Raw genomic sequence first — 21,673 nt, 5'->3', positions numbered from 1 at the left:
CCCAATTTGGTGTTGTCCACAAATTTTAAAATTGTACTTACGATTCCCAAATCTAAATCATTAATGTAAATTGTGATCAACAGTGGTCCCAGCACCGATCCTTGTGGAACACCACTTCCCATCTTTTGCCAGTATGAGCAGCTGACCTTAACCCCACTCTCTGTTTTCTGTTTTGTAGCCAACTTGCTATCCATTCTGCTCCATGTCCCCTGACTCCACATGCTCTGACCTTAGTCATGAGTCTACAATGTGACACCTTATCGAAGGCCTTTTGAAAATCCAAGTATATTACATCTACTACATTACCCTTGTCTACTCTTTCTGTTACTTCTTCACAGAATTCAATAAGGTTGGTCAAGCATGACCTTCCCTTCTGAAATCCGTGTTGATTATTCTTTATTATATTTTCATTTTCTAGATGTTTCTCTATTATATCTTTGAGTAAAGAATCCATTATCCTTCCTACCACTGACGTTATGCTATTAGGTCCATAGTTCCCTGGACTTGTTCTATCTCCCTTTTTAAATATGGGAATAACATTATCTGTCTGTCAGTCCTCTGGCACTATTCCCTTCTCTAATGATTTTTCATATATATGTAATAGTGCCTCTGCTATATTCGCGGATGCAATCCATCCAGACCAGGGATTTTATCCTCTCTAAGTTTTATCTCCCCCCTTTCTATCTTAAATGTTTTTTTTTTGATCTCTTCTTCTAATGTCATTACCACCTTGTTAGTCTCCCTGGTAAATACTGAGGCAAAGTAACTATTCAATATTTCTGCCATTTTGCTGTCATTACCTGTTTGTTTATCTTGTGCATCCCTTAATGGCCCTATCCCTATCCTGATTTTTCTTTTGTTATTTATTTGTCTGTGAATACTTTACTATTTCTTGATAATTTAATTTTGTAGTTCCTTTGGGCTTTCCTAATTGTTTTTTTGACTTCTTTCCTAACCTCTTCATATTCCCTTTTGTCATTCCCTTTTTATTGTCTGTGTACTTAGTCCATGCTTTTTTCTTTAGTTTCAATTTTACCCTTATCTCTTTATTCATCCCTGGTATTTCATCATTGGCTAGTTTGTTCTAGCTTTTTAGAGGAATATATTTCTCCTGAACTCTATTGAGTTTTAAATATTTCCTATTGCTGTTCTATCTCTTTTTCTGTCAATTTTTTTTCCAGTTTACCTTCCCTAGTTCCACTTCCATCCCCTCAAAATTAGCTTTTTTCCAATCTATTACTTTGGTTTTTGTCTTACTTATGTCTCTCTCAATCATTATTTTAAACCTTATTATGTTATGATCGCTATTGCCTAGATGTTCCCCTACACTTACTTCTTATATCTGCTCTGGTTCATTTCCCATTACTAGATCCAGCAGTGATTCCTCTTTTGTTGGGCTTCTCACATACTGGGTAACAAAGGAGTCCTGTACACACTGTAAAAACTCCATTCCCTTTTCCCCTTTCCCTATGTCTTCTTGCCAGTTTATTTGGGGGTTGTTGAAATCTCCCATAATTATTGTTCTTTACTCATTTCATAGATTTGCCTACATATTTCATCCTCCACTTCCCTTCCACTATTAGGTGGTCTGTAGAATACCCCTATTAACATGATCGATCCCTTCTTATCCTTTGTCTCAATCCATTCAGAATCTGTTTCTTTTTAATGTTACTTATGTCCCTTTTTTCTATTGCCATTATGTTGTCCCTAATTAGTACAGCTACCCCACGCCCCCTTCTTCCTTCCCTACCCCATTGACTCTTTGCTAATGGGCACTTTCATCATCCATAGCCACCCAGTGGTACCTCACCCATGGGTATTATTCCAGTGTGGGCCTTGATAATAAATGTCAACAGGGGGAGTGGAACTGAGACTGATCCTGTCCTCAACCAACATCTCCAAACGTATAGTTTAGAAGCAAGAACCCTGACCAGTTTTACCCTCCCTATGGCAAGGGTACTGAGGTTAATTGTAGCATCCGTATCATTGCCTCAACAGAGATCACAAAATTATATTGGCGACCTTCCTGGTCTACATGATTCACTGACCAAAATTCCTCAATCTTTTAAATGCCACACCTTGTTGGGTTGATCAGCAACGTGCAATTTATAACATGCAATATTAAATAATTCTCTAGATACACAATTGTATTCTTCAGAGTCTTCATTCTCAGAACAGCATTGATTTCAAAGCATGCAGAGATTTGTTTTACTTATAGGATTGAGCTGTGAATAAAAAGACTGTTGATAACTATGTGAGAGAATTGAAGTGTTGCTTTAATGTGTTGTAATTTTTTTTAACTAACAATATATTTGTAGCATAAACGGGTAACTCAAACCAAGTGTGAAGAGATTAAATTGAAGGGAAAACAGAAGTAACCACATAAACAAATTAGTAACATAGAAACAATCATCTCTGAGTCTCCGAGTACAATTTTCTCCCATACTTTCCCCTCGCACTGTCCACACAGAAAAGGAAAATATAACCTTTGGACGTTTACCATTATTAGGCTTTGCAGAGAACATAGTTTCAAGAAGATTAGGTTTTCCAGATTTAGAAACACATAACATTCGTCAATGTAAAACTGCAGCTAGTCTAACAGAAACCAACAAAGCCTGAATGTAAGTTCTGGGCCTGGGTATAATCCGTTTCCACAGTAACCTGATAACCACTGTAGTCAGCAGCAGAGGGTTACTTTGCTCTGTTGATTCAGTTGTGTGGCATTTTGTTTTTTTTTCCCACTCCGTATTCACTTTGAGGTTATATTGATGTTGAAAATTATATTTAGGTCTCCAAACAAGTTGCTCAGCCCCAAACATCCCCATTGTCCAATACTGACCCTGCAGTGTTAATGGGAGGGTAGCTAATCTGCAGAAGGCCAGGGGCGGGGTGGGGGGGGGAGCGGGTGGGTGGGGGGGGTGCAGGAAGTGTCACTTCAGGCACATGTTGCATGGAATTGGAAAATCCAATGCCTGGCCTCCTTTTTGTGGAGAGTTGCCCAGGACCACCACAAACCATGTCCCCCCCCCCACCCCGCCTTGACCCCGTGGGGTTACCCTTCAGGCTCCCGTGTATTCGGGCAGATCACAATTATTTTTAAAAGATTGTCCATCCTTTGAGACTCCAAGCCACTTCCTTGGTTCCAAGTTACAATTAAAAGCAATACTCACCTATGCCCCTCATATCCATATTAAGACAGTAAAATATTCTTAATTGTTGATCTTTTACAATTCATAACAATGTTGTGACATGTAGTCAGCAGGATTATCAAATCGTCATAAGTCTAGACTTTCAGCAACCAGTGATCGATGCTAGAATTTAGTAGGCTGAGCCATCAACAGGGCCTTGTTTCGGGAAATGGGAAAGGAAACAGAAAGGCGGCTGTAGACCTGGCTGCTAGTCTCAGGGTCTTCTGGCTGCTGTTGAAGAACAGCAACAAGAGGACCTCCAGACATAAAAATCCATATGGTACTGGAAATAAAAGAATGCCACCTAACCTCCAGCATTTCTCCGCCTTGCTTCCCGGCCTCCTCAGACCCTCCGATCCGTGGAGATTCCAGGTGCAAGGTTCGCTACTAGCTTCTTGAGGTGCCACTCGAAATGGGTGTCCCTAGGCTACAAGCACAGGAAATTGAGTGGGAGGCCTGGAAATGCCATCTTCCACCTCAGTATCACGGTTGTGCTAAGCCTGCAACTATTGCAGGTGCAGGATTGCAGGCATAGGCCCTACTCCACCCCTCAAGCCAAGCTCCAGAAATCCAAGGGCAATATAAAAGCAACGAAGACCTGGCGTAATTGGTGCGTATCCCCTTTTTTCTGACATTTGTGCATGGGAAATAGGCGTTCCCTGGGCTCAATGCTGATCATCGAATCGATGGTGCACTGTTCTAGTATTGAGAATAAATATATATCATCATCTCCAGAGCTGCACACAGTTGGTTCTGTTTCAGTAACTTGCTGCACATTGTACTTTCTTTTAGGTACATAGGAACAGGAGTAGGCCATTCAGCCCCTCGAGCCTGTTCCACCATTTAATTAGATCATGGCTGATCTGTATCTTAACTCCATTTACCCGCCTTGGTTCCGTAACCCTTAATACCCTTGCCTAACAAAAATCTATCGATCTCAGTTTTGAAATTTTCAATTCACCCCCAGCCTCAACAGCTTTTTGGGGGGGAGAGAGTTCCAGATTTCCACTACTCTTTGTGTGAAGAAGTGCTTCCTGACATCACCCCTGAACTGCCTCGCTCTAATTTTAAGGTTTTCATTGAAATTGTAAAGGTTAAGAGGTGACTTGATAGTGGTCTTCAAGATTATGAAAGGTTACGATGTAGTAAATAGTGATGGATTGTTTCCACTGGTCGGCAAAATGTAATGAGAGGGCACAAGTTTAAAGATAATAACAAAAAGAATTAAAGGGCAGGTTAGGAAACTGTACTTTACACAGGGGATGGTTAGAATGTGGCTGGAGCAAACCATTATAGAAACAGAGTCCATAATTTCTTTTAAAAGGGAATTAGGTAGATGCTTGAAAAGGAATAATAGTAATGGGGATTGAGCTCGAAAATGGGATTAGACAAGAAGGCTCATATGGTGGGAAACACCATTACATGCTTCATCGGCCAAATGGCCTGCTTCTGTACTGTAGCATTCTATGATTCTTTCTCTGTTATTTGTATTTAAATCTAACTTTTTTGGTCTGCTTTAGAGGTAGCCTGAGATGCCTGATATCAAGTTAGAGAGGGTCAGAGTCAGTAGAGCATATTTAAACCCAGAACCAAGAAAGATGAGAGTTTGCAGACAGGCACTTTGACCTATTAAAAGAAGCTGATTAGGTAGATTCTTTGTTGACAAGTTTGAATCCAGTCAAGATAAAGATAAGAGATTGCTCCAGCTAGTTTACATATAGCTGCTGCTCTGTTTTTTAGTGATGTTGGTTGAGAGGTAAATATTGGCCAGGACACCAGGGAGAACTCCCCTGCTTTTCTTCAAATAGTGCAACAGGATCTTTTACGTTCGCCTGAGAGGACAGACAGGGCCTCAGTTTAATGTCTCATCTGAAAGACGGCACCTCCAACCCTGCAGCACTGCCTCGGTATCAGCCTAGATTATGTGCTCAAGTCTCTATTATGGGACTTGAACCCACAACCATCAGACTCAAAGGTGAGAGTGCTACCACTGAGCCAAGGTTGATACCTGAGATAAGTACTGGCTTTGCCTGTCTATTATGGACATAAAAATTGTCATTGACAAAAGTCATTGAGGACTAAAGGTAGCTTGGAGCATTTGACAATCACTTCTAGCTGCCAGTAAAAGAAGTTGACAGAGAGACGGTGGATATTTGCATATTTGTCACTGTGGTATTGCCAATGTGCCTTTGCACACTGTGTGTGATAAAAATGTATCAAAGTCCACGTGGGACCATGCTACTTTTATTTGATGGACACGCCATCCAAAATGGACAAAAGTTAAGATCTTTTTGAGTTTATCTGAATTGGTCCAATTTCAAACCGTTCAGATTTCATACAATCTTCACCACCTCTGACTCTGAGCAGGCCTGAACCTATCTTTACCAACCTAACTAAAACTACAGAAAGAAACAGAGTGGAAAGAAAATAGGAGAAGAAAGATGTGTGTAAAAAAAAAATGATCAAATTCAGAGGTCTCAATAAACCCAAACTGGCCTGCATCCTGGACTGGTCCAGTTTCACCACAGTTCAATAAATGAACTGCTTACAAGGAAAAAGACAATACTGTCTGTGACTTGGGCTGGCCTCAATGGAAATTTCTCCACACATGAGAACAAGCATGCCTTGAATACATTATTGTTGGAACATCTTACACAGAAAAGCACAGATTTTCTGCAATGTTCACAGATTGAACGGGAACTTTGCATAGCGGACTTTGTACCTTTCAGTGCGTGACTAACCTCCTCCGACTTTTGTGGGGTCAGGCCTGATTATGTATGTGCAGCAAGTTCCTAGTGTGTAACATGCCAGTCACTGGGAGCTCACTGTTCTTGAGCTGGAATACCTGGTGCCACTGCAATGATTTAAAAGCATTTTAAAAAGATTGGTGGATAAAAGTTTGATCGCATTATAAATCATAGGCTACTTGGAGCAGAGGCATCAATCAGTTCCTTGATTTGCCCATACACCTGTAAGGATGCTGCTGGAAAAAGTGCAGCAAAGGAGGATTGCCCCATTAGGTACTGCAAGGCACCGTCCACATAGATGAAACTTAGAGAATGCATGGGAGGTGGTGTCAGACCATGTCAAAGCTGTTTCCACAATGTAATGGACCTGGTAGCAAATGCAGAAGAAGTTTGCACACCTCAACAGCTAAGACTACCCACTATAGCCTTATACCATAAATAAAAACAGAAAATGCTGGAAATACTCAGCAGGGCTGGCGGCATCTGTGAAGAGAGAAACAGAATTAACCTTTCAGGTCGATGACCTTCCTTCAGAACTCATACCAAGTGACCTTATACCAAGTAGACTGGCAAAGTTTGCATGCCACAACGTTTTCCTCCCATTCAGACTACCTTACAGCTCTTTGAATGTTATATGATTAATGCCCAATCTGCAGCAGGGTATGCTTTACAGCAGTAACTTATATACCTTTAATTTCTTGCCATTCTGACATTCTCAAAGGGCTCTGTCCAAAAAATACATCAAAGAAAATCTAACTGGATGATGTAATTACTGAACTCACACTCATTATGGGCCACGCAATGAGCACATGGGTGTCACTGTCTGCACTCCTGAGAGTTCCAGCCACTCAACTCTTAAAGGACAAGGTGCCACATGACAGAAGGGAGCAGATAAGGACAGAAGAGGAACTCTTAATATAAAGACTTTGAGTTCCGTTGACAAGGTCAGACCGGATCATTGGCATAAAGGGAGTGAAGATGGCGAAGCCAGCCGCCTACCAAATTCAGGGCCAGTACCATCATTCTCATGTTGTTCTTCACACAATACCCACTCAATTCACTCACTGCCCACAGGTATACACTTAAGCACAGTACCATTAGAGGAAATTTTACTCCTGATTGTTATTCAGGAAAGTTTGTGTGTGAGGACAGGATCAGTGAAGCAGCTCGTTGATAGTGAAGTCATTGTCTAAGCTCACATTGTGAAGACTCACCATCTCGAAGAGGTAGCAGAAGGTACTTATGATGCCTGTGGAACTGCAACATGAAAATGAACCCCAGCACGAGTCATTGCCTCCAAGAGAAGAGGAAAAAAAAGAGGGAAACTGATTTAAAAATAAATAAAATAAAGTTTTATAAATATGTAAAATACGGTGAAGGAGTTTAACTATAAAAAGGAACGATGTGAACATTGTCATTACACAATGACAAAAAAGAGCTAGGAAGGTGACACAAAATGAAAAACCAATTTATGTTCTTGTGCAGAAAAACAAATACCATCCTTGTCCTTTTTTTATTAATGGGTAAATTAATTTACTCCCCCCTCAACACTTTTCAGTAATTCCACTAAAACAAAGCTTGTTTCGCCATTATAAGGTGCACTCCTCATACGTTAAATAAAGAGAAAAGAACGCCTTACACTATTGTGAATATTAATAGTAAAATGTTTTCAATTTAAGAAGTCTCAACAGAAGAGGCTTTCGCTGTGGTTTCCATGTGAGCGAGCAGCAGGGTGCGCTGTATCAATCAATCCATTATTGTGTCTGGGAGGCAAAGCATGGAGACCTCTGGCTCTGGCCCACCTACCCACCCCCGGCAATTCATTATAGCAAGCCCACCTCAGCAATTCGTACAGCTCCTGCCCCCCAGAACTGCAGGCAATCCTGAGAGCAGAAACGTCACCGAGTGCTTCACCGAGACTGTCAGACTGTTTCATTTACATAACTACCGCCGAACAGTGAGTGGGAGAGCGAGAAATAAGAGCAGCAAGAGAGATTCTTTTCAGTGAAATAGTGTCACAACCAGAAGCAGTGTGTGTATGAGAGAGAAAGGTTGAAGTCTTTCCAGCTGGAAGTGTTTAGGTTGCACTTACCCTGTGGAGTATTTTATAGAGGGCTTAAAGAGAAAGATGCTGCAGAGTGTGTGGATAAGTCTGTTAGCATTTGCAGATCTTGCTGTCAGCGGGAAAACAGAAATCAACAGGTAAGAATGTTGTTAATAGTGACAAAAAGAGCAGCTTAGGAAGGTGATTTTTTCTCTTTATATAAACCTGAATTTGTTCATTGTAACCAAAAAGATTTTATCAAAGTAAAAATAAAATGTTGAATGAAAACTTTTTTGTTTAATGAGCAGTTATGCCTTTCTGGAGAAGTTTTGTAATGAATTGAGGTGCTTCATAAAATGAAATACTGTCCAATATTGATGGGTTTCCATTCACCTCAATAAATTTTAATTTTAATGGTCCAAGAAAGTAACAGATACTAGCCTTGTTTAGACAACGTGACATTAAGTCCTGTGTATACTTGCACTGAATGATTGCTCCAAATGATGAATAGATAGAGGTAGAGTTTCTACTTTGAGCGCAATTGGGAAATTGCTCCTAAAATGCACTTGAATTTGTCCTGGTTAGATTCGGCTTCAAGTTTCCGCTAAAATTCATTTGCATAATCACAAACGTAAAATCTTCCATGGACCAGCGCAATCGGGCAGCATAATAGAAGGTAATGGTTTATTTATTTTTTTCTTTCCATTAAAAAGTATTCATTGGTGTATTTAAGAGTGGTACCTGGTGCAGTTTTATCAATACAGCTGAAAATGGGTTTATCACCGGTGAGTAACCTGATTTAAAATCACTCAAAATGACTTTAAAAAACAATACTGAACCATTTATTAGTTTCATTGGTGTACACTAGTCAGTTTCTTAGTAATTTAAATATTTTTTAGTTAAGCAAAAACTTTTAAAACATGCCTACTAGTGGCTGTGCGCCTAAGAAATTAATGCAATTTGAAGAGCTTCCTGAACCAAGGCAATCAGCGGAATCAGGCAATTTCCACCTGGGAGGCATTGCCAGTTTTGTGGGCGGGGCCTGATCCAGGCGAATTGAATCTTTAACCAACGTAAAAGATCGTGGAAAACACAAATTCCCCCATCTATTGCATTGGAATCTGGGCACAAAACTAGAGGAAACAAGCAGAAACTTTACCCCATAATAGTTTGTCGCTTTCTGTTCCACAAGTGCACTAAGCTCATTACTTAAACCATATTGGCTTTCTTTACTTGAAGATGAAGTATTATTAAGTACATTTCATGCAATTTTGTATTGAAATATTTGGGATGCGTGCTTCTGATGTGAATGAATGTTGTGGGATTTTGCTTGATAATGGGTGGAGATATCTGATGGGCTCTATCCTGTTTCCATGCATGGGTAGTGTATGTAATTGGCTTTATCAACCTTTATTTCAAGGGGTCATTGCCAATTTTCAACATTTTCACAGCTGTACAAATCGTAGTCTGTAAGAGAAATGGGCTATAGTAGTGTAGAATTTCTGAATGGAACAGAAAAACAAACAGAAATTTCGGATAAGAATCTTACAGCCTTTTCTGCTTAGGGAGAGGAAGAAAGAATATTATTACAGTCTATTCCTGATAAGTCAAAGTACATTTTTTGCAGTAAAACAATTATCCAATCATTTGAATTAGCTATGTAAATAACACAGCAAAGTGGGAATTTACAATAACAACAACTTGCATTTATATCACGCCTTTAAGTTAGTAAGACGTCCCAAGGCACTCTAATGGAGCGTTATCAAACAAAATTTGACATTGAGCCACATTAGGAGAGATTAGGATGGATGACCAAAAGCTTGGTCAAAGAGGTAGGTTTTTAAGGAATGTCATAAGGGAGGAGAGAGAGGCGGAGAGGTTTAAGGAGCGAATTCCAGAGCTTAGGGTCTAGGCAGCTGCGGGCAAGGTCGCCAGTGATGGAGCGATTACAATCGGGGATGCGCAAGAGGCCAGAATTGGATGAGCGCAGAGATCTCGGAGGGTTGTAGGGTTGGAGGAGATTACAGAGATGGGGAGGGGCGAGTCCGCGGAGGGATTTGAAAAACAAGGATGAGAATTTTAAAATCGCGGTGTTCCTGGACCGGGAACCAATGTAGATCAGCGAGCACAGGGGTGATGGGTGAACTTGGTGCAAGTTAGGATATGGGCAGCAAAGTTTTGGAAGATGGAAGATGGGAGGCCAGCCAGGAGAGCATTGGAATAGTCAAGTTTAGAGGTAAAAAAGGTGTGGATAAGGGTTTCAGCAGCAGATGAGCTGAGGCAGGGGCGGAGACAGGCAATGTCAGGGAGGTTGAAGTAGGCAGTCTTGGTGATGGAGCAGATATGTGGTCGGAAGCTCATCTCAGGGGCAAATAGGACGCCAAGGTTACGAAGGGTCTGGTTCAGTCTCAGACAGTGGCCAGGGAGAGGGATGGAGTCGGTGGCTATAGAACGGAGTTTGGGGCAGGGATCGAAGACAATAGCTTCAGTCTTCCCAATATTTAGTTGAAGCAGTTTTTTGCTCATCCAGTACTGGATGTCGGACAAGCAGCATGACAAATCAGAGACAGTGGAGGGATTGAGAGAGATGGTGGTGAGGCAGAGCTGGGTTCCGTCAGTGTACATGTGAAACCTGATGTGTTTTCGGATGGTGTCGCCGAGGGGCAGCATGTAAATAAGAAATAGGAGGGGGTCAAGGATAGCTCCTTGGGGGACTCCAGAGGTAACGGTGCGGGAGTGGGAAGAGAAGCCATTGCAGGTGATTCTCTGGCTACGACTGGATAGACAGGAATGGAACCAGTTGACCGCAGTCCCACCCAGCTGGACGACGAGAGGAGAGGCATTGTGGTCAACCGTTCCAAAGGCTGCAGGCAGGTCGAGAAGGATGAGGAGGGATAGTTTACCAAAATCACAGTCACATAGGATGTCATTTGTGACTCTGATAAGGGCCCATTCAGTGCTGTGGCAGGGGCGGAAACCTGATTGGAGGGGTTCAAACATGGAGTTGTGGGAAAGATGGGCACGGATTTGGGAGGCGACAACACGTTTAAGGACTTTGGAGAGGAAAGGGACGTTGGAGATGGGGTGGTAGTTTGCAAGGACAGAGGGGCCAAAAGTGGGTTTTTTGAGGAGGGGGATGATGATAGCAGATTTGAAGGGGAGGTGGACAGTACTTGAGGAGAGGGAACCATTAACATGGGGGCTAGGAAGGGAAGTTGGGTGGTCAGAAGTTTGGTGGGAATAGGATTGAGGGAGCAGTAGGCGGGTCCCATGGTCAAGATGAGCTTGGAGAGGGCAATGGGGAGATAGGAGAAAAACTAGAGAAAGATGCGAGTTCAGGGCTCGGACAGGGAGAACCGTAGGGGAAATTTGGCTTGGTGGGCTGGGGAAGAGAGGGGAGCGGAAGAGGCAGCTGAACGGATGGTCTCAATTTTAGTGACAAAGAATCTATGAGCTCCTCGTACTTGAGGTGAGGGTGGAGGTAGCAGGAGAGAGGGGTTTAAGAAGACATTTTGTAGTGAAGAGAAGGCAGGGGTTATCTTTGCATTCCAGGATGATCCTGGAATAGAGAAGTTTTGGCAGAGGAGAGCAGGACCCGATAGTGCTTTATGTGGTCCAGCCAGATCTGGTGACGAATGGCTAAACCAGTTGCCTGCCATAAACGTTCAAGTCTGCATTCCTTGGACATAAGGGAGTGGAGATGAGGGCCGTGCCAGGAGGAATGACCAGGGTGAGAGAGAGTGATGGTTTTAATGGGAACAAAGGCATCAAAGGTGGACAGTTGTAAACAATTTTACAACATCAAGTTATAGTCCAACAATTTTATTTTAAAATCCACAATCCAAATCTTCCTCCTTCCTCGGGTGAATGTGGAAATGAAATCCTCAAGGATTCTCATTTCCACATTCACCCGAGGAAGGAGGAAGCCTCCGAAAGCTTGTGGATTTTAAAATAAAATTGTTGGACTATAACTTGGTGTTGTAAAATTGTTTACAATTGTCAACCCTAGTCCATCACCGGCATCTCCACATCAAAGGTGGAGGTGAAGGTGTGATTGAGCAGATCAGTAGCTGCAGAAATGTCGTGGTGAACTAGACAATTTGGGAATTTGAAAGTGCTGTTGTAAGTGACTTTCGGGAGAGTTTTTTCCAGGGGCAGACACAGGAGGAAGTGGGGTTGAGAGGGAAGGGGATGTGGGTGGAGAGGGATACAAGGAAGAGATCAGAGGTGGCCTTATCCGTGATGGACATGATGGGAGTAGAGAGGCCATGTGAGATGGCAAGGTCGAGGGGGTGGCCGTGAATATGAGTAGGGGAGTTTATATGAAGGAAGAGATTAAGGGAGGATAGGAGGGCAGTGAACTCAGATGAGAGAGGGCATGTAGATAACACAGCAAAGTAGGAATTTAGTGCTAAAAAAAATGAACTGTCAGGAAATTTCAATAAGAGGAGAAGACTGTATGTAGTGTTTGGATTAAGATGTGAAATCAAAGCTGTAGTTCAGTGGGACAACATACTTAAGCCACATATGATCCCCGTTCAGGATTCTGCATAAACAGGTATATCGGTCTCTCTGAAATGGGCCTTTGCCTGTTACGACCTCATCCTATTTCTGAAAGTCCTGACACTGCCCTAGTGGGAATACTGATACTATCAATGGATCCAAAGCTTTCAAAAACAACAACTTTTCTTCAGATTTTTTGTTGTTGTAATTTTCACACATTTAACTTCGATTATTAAAGATGCTTATCTTGTTTTTATTCATCTGGCGAGCAGACTTCTGAAACAAGTGTTTTAAAGCAGGACCTTGATTTTAACCCTAACTGCCCGGCGGGTACGGGGCGGGTGAATGGTTAAAATCGCAAAAATTGACGAACCTTACCGTCCCTGCTGGCCGCCATTTTAACCGCAGTGCCAAAACGTGAGAGAGGCACCCGCCGGAAACAGGCGAGTGCCTAATAAATATGGCTGCATATAGTAACACCACAAGTCCCAGCCAGAATGGAGATGTTTGGGCAATTGCCTCGTTAATCACGCCTGGAGACCGCACTGCTGTAAGTGAGTGGGATTGATTTTATGCACATAATTTGTATTATGTAATTATCCTCTAGTCAATGCATTTTGGTGGGGAAATAATCCTGCTGTACTCAGGAGACTCTGTTCACTGTAGTTTAGGTCATGAGTTTGAAGACTCTCTAAATTAAAACCACAAGTCCCACCCTCGCCTCCAACTCATTGGCTGACACAGTAGTGTCAATATTCACGATTTTAACCGGGTGGGACGATTCAGTAAATCCTCGTAGAATTGGACTCAGAAACTGACTGGCCACAGCTGCTACAATAATTTAAAGGGGAACTAACCTGAAGTCAGACGTTGTATAGAGATGCTTGTGCAGCAGAGCTGATTGGATTTCCAAGGAATTGGTAAGCTACCACATTAATTTTTTCTCTCTCTAATCAGCTTCACTCAGGGATCACCCAGGGATCAGTTGATACAGAAGCCTCCTCCGTTAACTATCTCAATCCACTCATTGGAAAAGTGGGCAACTTTACCCACTTTATTACCCCCTTTACCATTCACTCCATTCTCCATTAAAGAAGCATGAAACCATTCAGCCAACCTTTATATCAGTGACTTTCTGACAATGCAGACGAACTAGTAGCAATTAAAAGAGACCCTGTACCAAAGTCCCAGATGTCGAAAAAGGTCATGGCCTAGAAATTCGACCGAGCTGGAACACGGGCGATCAGTGTGCGGGACACGCGTTGCACACGTCTGTTCACATGGTCCCAGGCGGCACTTTAAAATCGGGCTGGGACCTCCTTAAAATGGTTCAGGCGTACAGTCAGCGTTATCCGCACGATCGATTGGCAGTGCGCTTGTTTGGGGAGGCAAGAAATCGGGCCTCCTCGATGCAACTTAAAGGCAGCCAGCACCTCTTAAAGAGGAGGTGCACTCTGGTTGCAGACAGCAGGGAAACTGCCCAGATTCAAGAAGGTGGCTGGAAGAGGTCCAGACAGGGTACTCACATTCTCCAATGTCATGTGGCCTCTTGCGCATCCCAAATTTTAATCGCTCCACCATTGGTGGCCGTACTTTTAGCTGTCTAGGCCCTAAGCTCGAGAATTCCCTCCCTATACCTCTCTCTCCTCCTTTAAGACCCTCTTTAAAACCTACCTCTTTGACCAAGCTTTTCGTCACCTGTCCTAATATCTCCTTGTATGGCTTGGTGTCAAAATTTGTTTGATAATCGCTCCTGTGAAGCTCCTTCACTGTTAATGGCACTATATAAGTGCAAGTTATAGAATCATAGAAAATTATGGCACAGAAGGAGGCCATTCAGCCCATCATGTTTGCGGCCGAAAAAGAGTTATCCAGCTTAATCCCACTTTCCAGCACTTGGTCCATAGTCCTATAGGTTACAGCACTGCAAATGCAAATCCAAGTACTTTTTAAATGAGTTTAGGGTTTCTGCCTCTACCACCCTTTTCAGGCAGTGAGTTCCAGACTCCCACCTTAAACTTAACTGGACCAGACACATAAATACTGTGGCTACAAGAGCAGGTCAGAGGCTGGGTATTCTGCAGCGAGTGACTCACCTCCTGACTCCCCAAAGCCTTTCTACCATCTACAATACTCTCCACTTGCCTGGATGAGTGCAGCTCCAACAACACTCAAGAAGCTTGACACCTCCAGGACAAAGCAGCCCGCTTGATTGGCACTCCATCCACCACCCTAAACATTCACTCCCTTCACCACCGGTGCACAGTGGCTGCAGTGTGTACCATCCACAGGATGCATTGCAGCAACTCGCCAAGGCTTCTTCGACAGCACCTCCCAAACCCGCGACCTCTACCACCTAGAAGGACAAGGGCAGCAGGCACATGGGAACACCACCATCTGCACGTTCCCCTCCAAGTCACACACCATCCCGATTGGAAATATATTGCTGTTCCTTCATCGTCGCTGGGTCAAAATCCTGGAACTCCCTTCCTAACAGCACTGTGGGAGTACCTTCACCATACGGACCGCAGCGGTTCAAGAAGGCGGCTCACCACCACCTTCTCAAAGGCAATTAGGGATGGGCAATAAATGCTGGCCTTGCCAGCGACTCCCACATCCCATGAACGAATAAAATAGAACAACCTCTGGGTGAAAAACTTTCTCCTCAGCTCCCGTCTAATCCTTCTACCAATTACTTTAAATCTATCCCCCCTGGTCACTGACCCCTCTGCTAAGGGAAATAGGTCCTCCCTATCCACTGTATTTAGTCCTGTCATAATTTTATATACCTCAATTACATCTCCCCTCAGCCTCCTTTGTTCCAAAGAAAACAACCCCAGCCTATCCAATCTTCTCTCACAGCTAAAATTCTCCAACCCTGGCAACATCCTCGTAAATCTCCTCTGTACCCTCTCTAGTGCAATCATATCTTTCCTGTAATGTTGTGACCAGAACACTACGTAGTACTCAAGCTGTGGCCTAACCATTGTTTTATACAGTTCTAGCATAACCTCCCTGCTCTTATATTCTATGCTTCAGCTATTAAAGGAAAGTATCCCCTATGCCTTTTTAACCACCTTATCTACCTGTCCTGCTACCTTCAGGGATCTGTGGACATACACTCCAAGGTCTTTTTGTTCCTCTACACCTCCCAGTATACTCCCATTTATTGTGTACTCCCTTGCCTTGTTTGCCCCCACCCCAAATGCATTACCTCACATTTCTCCAGATTGAATTCCATTTGCCACTTTTCTGCCCACCTGACCAGCCCATTGATATCTACCTGCAGTCTACAGCTTTCCTCCTCACTATCAACCATACGGCCAATTTTTGTATCATCTGTAAACTTCTTGATCAAACCCGCCACATTCAAGTCCAAATCATTAATATATACCACAAAAGGCAAGAGACCTAGTACTGAGCCTTGCGGGACCCCACTGGAAACAGCCTTCCAGTCGCAAAAACATCCGTCAACCATTACCCTTTGCTTCCTGCCAGTGAGCCAATTTTGGATCCAGGTAGCCACTTTCCCTTGGATCCCTTGGGCTTTTACTTTTTTGACCAGTCTGCCATGTGGGGCCTTGTCAAAAGCCTTGCTAAAATCCATGTACACTATATCAAACGCGTTACCCTCATCGACCCTCCTTGTTACCCGCTCAAAAAATTAAATCAAGTTAGTCAGATACGTCCTTCTCTTAACAAATCCATGCTGACTGTTGCTGTTGTTAGTGTTGAAACTGAGCAGGGCCACAGGCAGACCTGCCCATGCTCTGGTGTGAGGCTGCAGCATGTCATATAGCTCGATGACAGCCTCAATTGTGAAAAGAAGAAGCCTCAGACTTTGCTCCTCAGAGAAGTTTATGTAGGAGAAGACCTGCTGTGGGAATGGCCTCCTACGCAGTGCATTCCTCCTCCTCCCTCTTCTCCCAGCTTCTCTTGCTCTGTCCTGTCTTCTCTGCTGCTCCCCCTCATCCTCCAGCTCTAAAGGCAGTCCTACCAGACCATCCATGTCTGCAGTAAAACTGTTTTAAAAGCAGCCAAGAACAGTGTAGCACCAGCAAAAACTTCTTCTCAGAAGTCAGAATTTAGTTTTATAAGTCAGAAAACAGGCCAAAAAATGCCCAAAAGTTAACCAGAAACCTAACAAGACAAACCAGCAACTCACCTGTATGTAGTGGATGAGCCCTTTGAATAGTGTTGCTGAAAGGTCCTTCCTGCCTGTTAGCGCCACGAGTTGCTAAGCGAGTTTATGTCTGACGAGTCAGGCGCTGGGGAAGGCCACTGTCACAAAAGGGTCCTACAACAAGCATTGGACCCTCATTTAAATATTTTAGTAAGCATTTTAAATTCTTCCGCGGACGCCTATCGAGCGGTCTGATCCAATACGGCACACAGCGTACTTCTAGTGCGGAATGAGCAAGCGCAGGCTACCTGCCATATTGGAAGCTTAGGCGCCTGTTTTGCGTCTGAATAATGAGCGTGTCTCCAACGAATTTCTAGGCCTATGAATTTATTTACAAACAGTAGATTGAACAAAAAAAATCTTGACACCCAAGTGTTCAACCCATAGTGCTTTTCTTACAGAAGGATTCCACAATCTAATGGCCCGATGAGGTGTTCCTGCAGTGGCTTTAGCAGAGCTGGGTGGAAGGCTGCTCTTGTTCCTGTTAGGACCCTTGAGGGGCCTGTGGCCGGTGACTTCTCGGTTTTTAGCCTGTGGGCAGGCTGCAGTTTACTAAACCTCGACTGCTGCCAGGGCAGTCTGGCCCAGCTGACTTCCTGGCACCATGGTGGGCATTGGATGAGGGGGTAGTGAAGAAGTAGATGACATCCTGAGAAAGGGCACTACACACCGCTCCCATAGCACCAGTGCCACTCTGATGGGGCTGCGGCACATCACTCCCCTTGAACTGTGGGAAAAGCAGACTTGAGGAGATCAGTGACGCCTTGAAAGCCCCTATCAATACAATCCACCAGTCTTTCCAAGGTGGATCCCAGGGTCTGGATGGCAACCAAAACAGCAAAGGCAGGTAACACAGACTCTTGTTGTGAGAACCCGACTGCAACGTCCATGGAGGTAGCCACATGCTGCATGGTAGACTGAAGTGTGCAAGATGACACCACACAAGCTGGAACCTGACTCTTCCATACTTTCAGCCATGATGTGGTAGCTCCTTGGCAGGCCTCCCAATACCTCGCGCAGTTGCTTGTGTGCCTCAAGGAGTCTTCTTTTCAAGGCTGGATCCTGGATGTCCGCAACTCGGTCCTGATCAACAGAGCTGGGAGATGAACTCGCCCTCCAGCGAGCCGTCTCCTGGGCTGTCCTTGGCATCACTACCTGCTCATGCTCACTCGTGGTGGGAGCTTCACCACCTCGGACCCCTCGAACTCGCTCGGTAACCCAAGCATGGCGTGCCAATATCTGTGCTGGTGCGTGGGAGGGATGGAACCAGTGACGGTGCATCCTCAGGAAGATTGTCCTCTGAGGTGTCTTTTGCAAGGTCCAGGTGCTGAGAAGGACCCAGAGGAAAGAGACGAGGAATGAGTTTACATAATATTGATAAGCTAGACATGAGCAGCTGACAGTCTTCAGAATGCAGCTTGAAGTTGTCAGCTGGCTGGCCGTGCGATTTGCTGAGGTGAATGAAGTGATAGACGGACACCCTGCTCAGATAAGCCTTTCCCAGTGCTCATCCCTTTTGCTTGACCACTAATGTCCAGGGCATCCTGCTCCTTTTGGGTGATGTTGGGGATTCCTCCCCCCCCCCCCCCCCCCCCCTTGTCTTACTCCTCATTTGCATTGTGTGCTGTTCTGTCCCACGGAAAGAGAGGGCGAAAGTTAGTGAGCGGCTACTGAAAAGGAAAGCGGACTTGTCTGGGGTTTCTGCATATTGTGCAGCTGCTGAGAGCTGGAGAAGAATCAGGTTGGAGGGGTGGGGGCAGGGACGGGTGCTGAATGGAAAACCAAGTGTCTGGGTTGTGAAGTGAGGAAGTCGTCCTGGGAGGAATTGCTGGTTGTGCAAGTGCTACTATAGGGAAAGAGAATGCTGATAGTGTCTGGTGTGAAGAGAGCAAAGGAAGAAGTGAGTGTGTTTGGAATGAGAAAGAGAGATGGTCCAGTGTGACCTTGTAATTGGTGGTGAAGGATGTGATGGGGAGGGGTTGAAAGGAGTGTTGCCAGGTGTTACTGAGAGAGGTGAAGAGCTGTACTCACCCTTGCTACTCTTGTGAGGTCACTGATGCTCTTCATACATTGAGCCCAGGACGTGGGAGTGATGCTCCCGGCACAGACCCTCTCAGCACCCTCTGTTCAGGCCTGCTGAATAACAGTCCTGGATATCTTCCTGTGGGTGTGGGGGAACAGTATTTTCCTCTCTCAGGACCTCCACAGAGCTGCGTCATAAAACCTATGGGTAGCCCCTTGAGTCATTTCTGAGATTCACTTCCTTCATTACAATGAAATCTGAAAGCTGGCAATAAACCTCCCTTAAAGAGGTGCATTCCCGCTTGAAATAGGCCTCAGGCAGCCCACAGAAATGAGCAAGCTGTCCGTTCACCGATGCTATCGGTTAGGCAGCCCCTCAATCAGCTACAAATGAGGTCCGGGAGCTAAAATCGCTCAGGCTTCAATCTGACAACGTCAATCACGTTTGGCCCTCGCACCACATTTCCCCCCACCACCTGCCCGAAACCCACTCCAGATTAAAATCCTGAGCTTTATCTCTAACGCAAATATTTAAAACCCCTATGGCAAATAATCAACTATTCGTGCTTTTAAAGTTCATAACTAAATTTGGCAACTTACCAAAAATAGTGCTTCCAGCTGTGCTGGAATTCTAGCTATTTTTAAAGGGGACTTTTATTGGAGGCTGAGGCACTTGCCTGTATTGTTTTTACGTCTGCATGCAGTTGGTTGAAAAGTCAAACCTGCCATTAAGAAAGTTTGGGCCATAAATGCAGATGTATTTATAAAGAGAGGGGTCCACAATGACCCAATTTGTGCTATGGTGATGTCACTGGGGAGAATTTTAACCCCCAAGGACGGGCTGGTGGGGGAGTCGGGGTTGGGGGGGTGGGGGGGTAGGTTAAAATTTCAAAAATCTGAAACCCGACCCCAACCTGCCTCAAACGCGCCCACTTCCTGTTTTAATGGAGACAGGTTGCAGGGTGGGTGAGTAAACTGCTCTCGAGAGGCGGGTCAGTAATTTAAATATGTTAATGAGGTTGTGTGCCACAGATTATAGCAGACGATTAAATTTAATGGCTGCGGGCTGGGTTTCCCAGGGCTCGGGAAACCTGGCAGCTAAAGGGAGGCGAGAACTGGCGGATCCAGCGGGTAAGTGGTTTTTTTCCCTGCCTCCCAAGCAAACCTGCTGTGGTCAGCCTCCCTCTCCGTGATCCACAGACCCACTTCCCCCCCCCCCCCACCCCGGACCAGCGATCTCCCCCTCAACCTGTAATCCGAAGCCCCCCAGCGATTTCTTCCCACCCCGCGATCGCCCCCCCCCGGTGATCTCTTCCTCCCTCCTCTCCAATCTCTGGCTGCAGCTTTGTGCCGTTAAACTCAGCAGGACCTCCCTGTAAATATTGGGGCCATTGTGTCTGCTGCCACAAACAGCTTGTGGAACTTGCTACCACATGGAGTAGTTGAGGTTAATAGCGTAGATGCATTTAAGGGGAAGCTGGATAAGTACATGAGGGAGAAAGGAATAGAATAATATGTTGATAGGGTTCGGGAGGGAGGAGGCTCGTGTGGAGCATAAACACCGGCATAGACCAGTTGGGCCAAATGGCCTGTTTCTGTGCTGCAAATTTTTTGATTAGACTTTTTGTTAAATCTAAAATAAAACTCAGGATTAATAACACCGTGACAAAATTGTTGAAGCAGCTGACTTAGATCTACCGCAACTCAAACTTGCCACCATTGCAGACAGCAGAATTTTCTGACCACCTGAGCAAGCTTTTCCTGGCTGTCCCTAAGAGGCCTAACAGCCACTTAATATGTAGGGCTACACGAGCAGCCTTCTCCATCCTGGAGTGACATCATACATCTTAATAGAAACTACAACATGAAACTGGCCTGGGAGATGATTTGGAGGGAAAAGGATCTAAAATGGTCTCTGTTGGACAGCAACTGAAAAAGGTTTTTTTTAAATGGTAATCAATAATTTTTAAATTTGATTTTTTTTCACCTAGATATTGAGAGAGCACTTTGAACAGAAAGTATGTCTTTTTTTTTTCCTGCTTTAATTGCTCGCTTGGGAAACACTGTAAATTGAATTTTAACCGGAGGAAATCAGTCTTGGAAAGACTTGAGGGTAGATTTGACAGTCGTACCATGAGGGTAGATTTGACAGTCCTACCATGAGGGTAGATTTGACAGTCGTACCATGAGGGTAGATTTGACAGTCGTACCATGAGGGTAGATTTGACAGTCGTACCATGAGGGTAGATTTGACAGTCGTACCATGAGGGTAGATTTGACAGTCGTACCATGAGGGTAGATTTGACAGTCCTACCATGAGGGTAGATTTGACAGTCCTACCATGAGGGTAGATTTGACAGTCCTACCATGAGGGTAGATTTGACAGTCCTACCATGAGGGTAGATTTGACAGTCCTACCATGAGGGTAGATTTGACAGTCCTACCATGAGGGTAGATTTGACAGTCCTACCATGAGGGTAGATTTGACAGTCCTACCATGAGGGTAGATTTGACAGTCCTACCATGAGGGTAGATTTGACAGTCCTACCATGAGGGTAGAGGCTAGTTAACCCATCATGTCTGCGCCAGCTCTTTGGTAGAGCAATCCAAAATGAATCTCATTGCCCCTCATGATCCTGATAAAACAACAATTTGCATTTATATAGCACCTTTAACGTAGAAAAACATCCCAAGGCACTTCACAGAGGCGTAATCATAAATAAATTGATGAAGAAGGGGTGACCAAAGTTTGGTCAAAGACTTGGATTTTAAGGAAGTCCCTAAAGGAGGAGAGGGAGATAGCGAGATGGAAGAGCTTAGGCAGGTAATTCCAAAGTGTTTGGCCTAGGCGGCTGAAGGCATGGTCGTCAATGAGGGAGTGAAGGGAAGTGGGTGGGGGGGGGGTTCACAAAAGGCCAGGATTCAGAGTCGGGGGCGGGGGGGGGGGGCGGAGAAGTTTGTAGGCCTGGAGCAGATTACAGATAGG

The 21,673-nt window shown here is 44.5% G+C and overlaps 1 protein-coding gene across 1 annotated transcript in view; it reads left to right on the top strand.

Moving 5' to 3' along the window:
* The first annotated feature begins 7,759 nt into the window (after positions 1-7,759).
* The window catches only part of egfl6 (EGF-like-domain, multiple 6), a 77,386-nt gene continuing 63,472 nt past the window's right edge, over positions 7,760-21,673 (top strand). Inside the window, exon 1 of the mRNA XM_067992714.1 lies at positions 7,760-8,137. Within this exon, the coding sequence (XP_067848815.1) occupies positions 8,064-8,137 (74 nt within the window). The 5' untranslated portion in view covers positions 7,760-8,063. The remainder of the gene's footprint in view (positions 8,138-21,673) is intronic.

This window comes from Heptranchias perlo, chromosome 11 (assembly GCF_035084215.1).
Source record: "Heptranchias perlo isolate sHepPer1 chromosome 11, sHepPer1.hap1, whole genome shotgun sequence".
Lineage (NCBI taxonomy): Eukaryota > Metazoa > Chordata > Chondrichthyes > Hexanchiformes > Hexanchidae > Heptranchias > Heptranchias perlo.
Note: the sequence above shows the minus strand (reverse complement) of the source record. Positions and strands in the feature narration are given on the sequence as shown.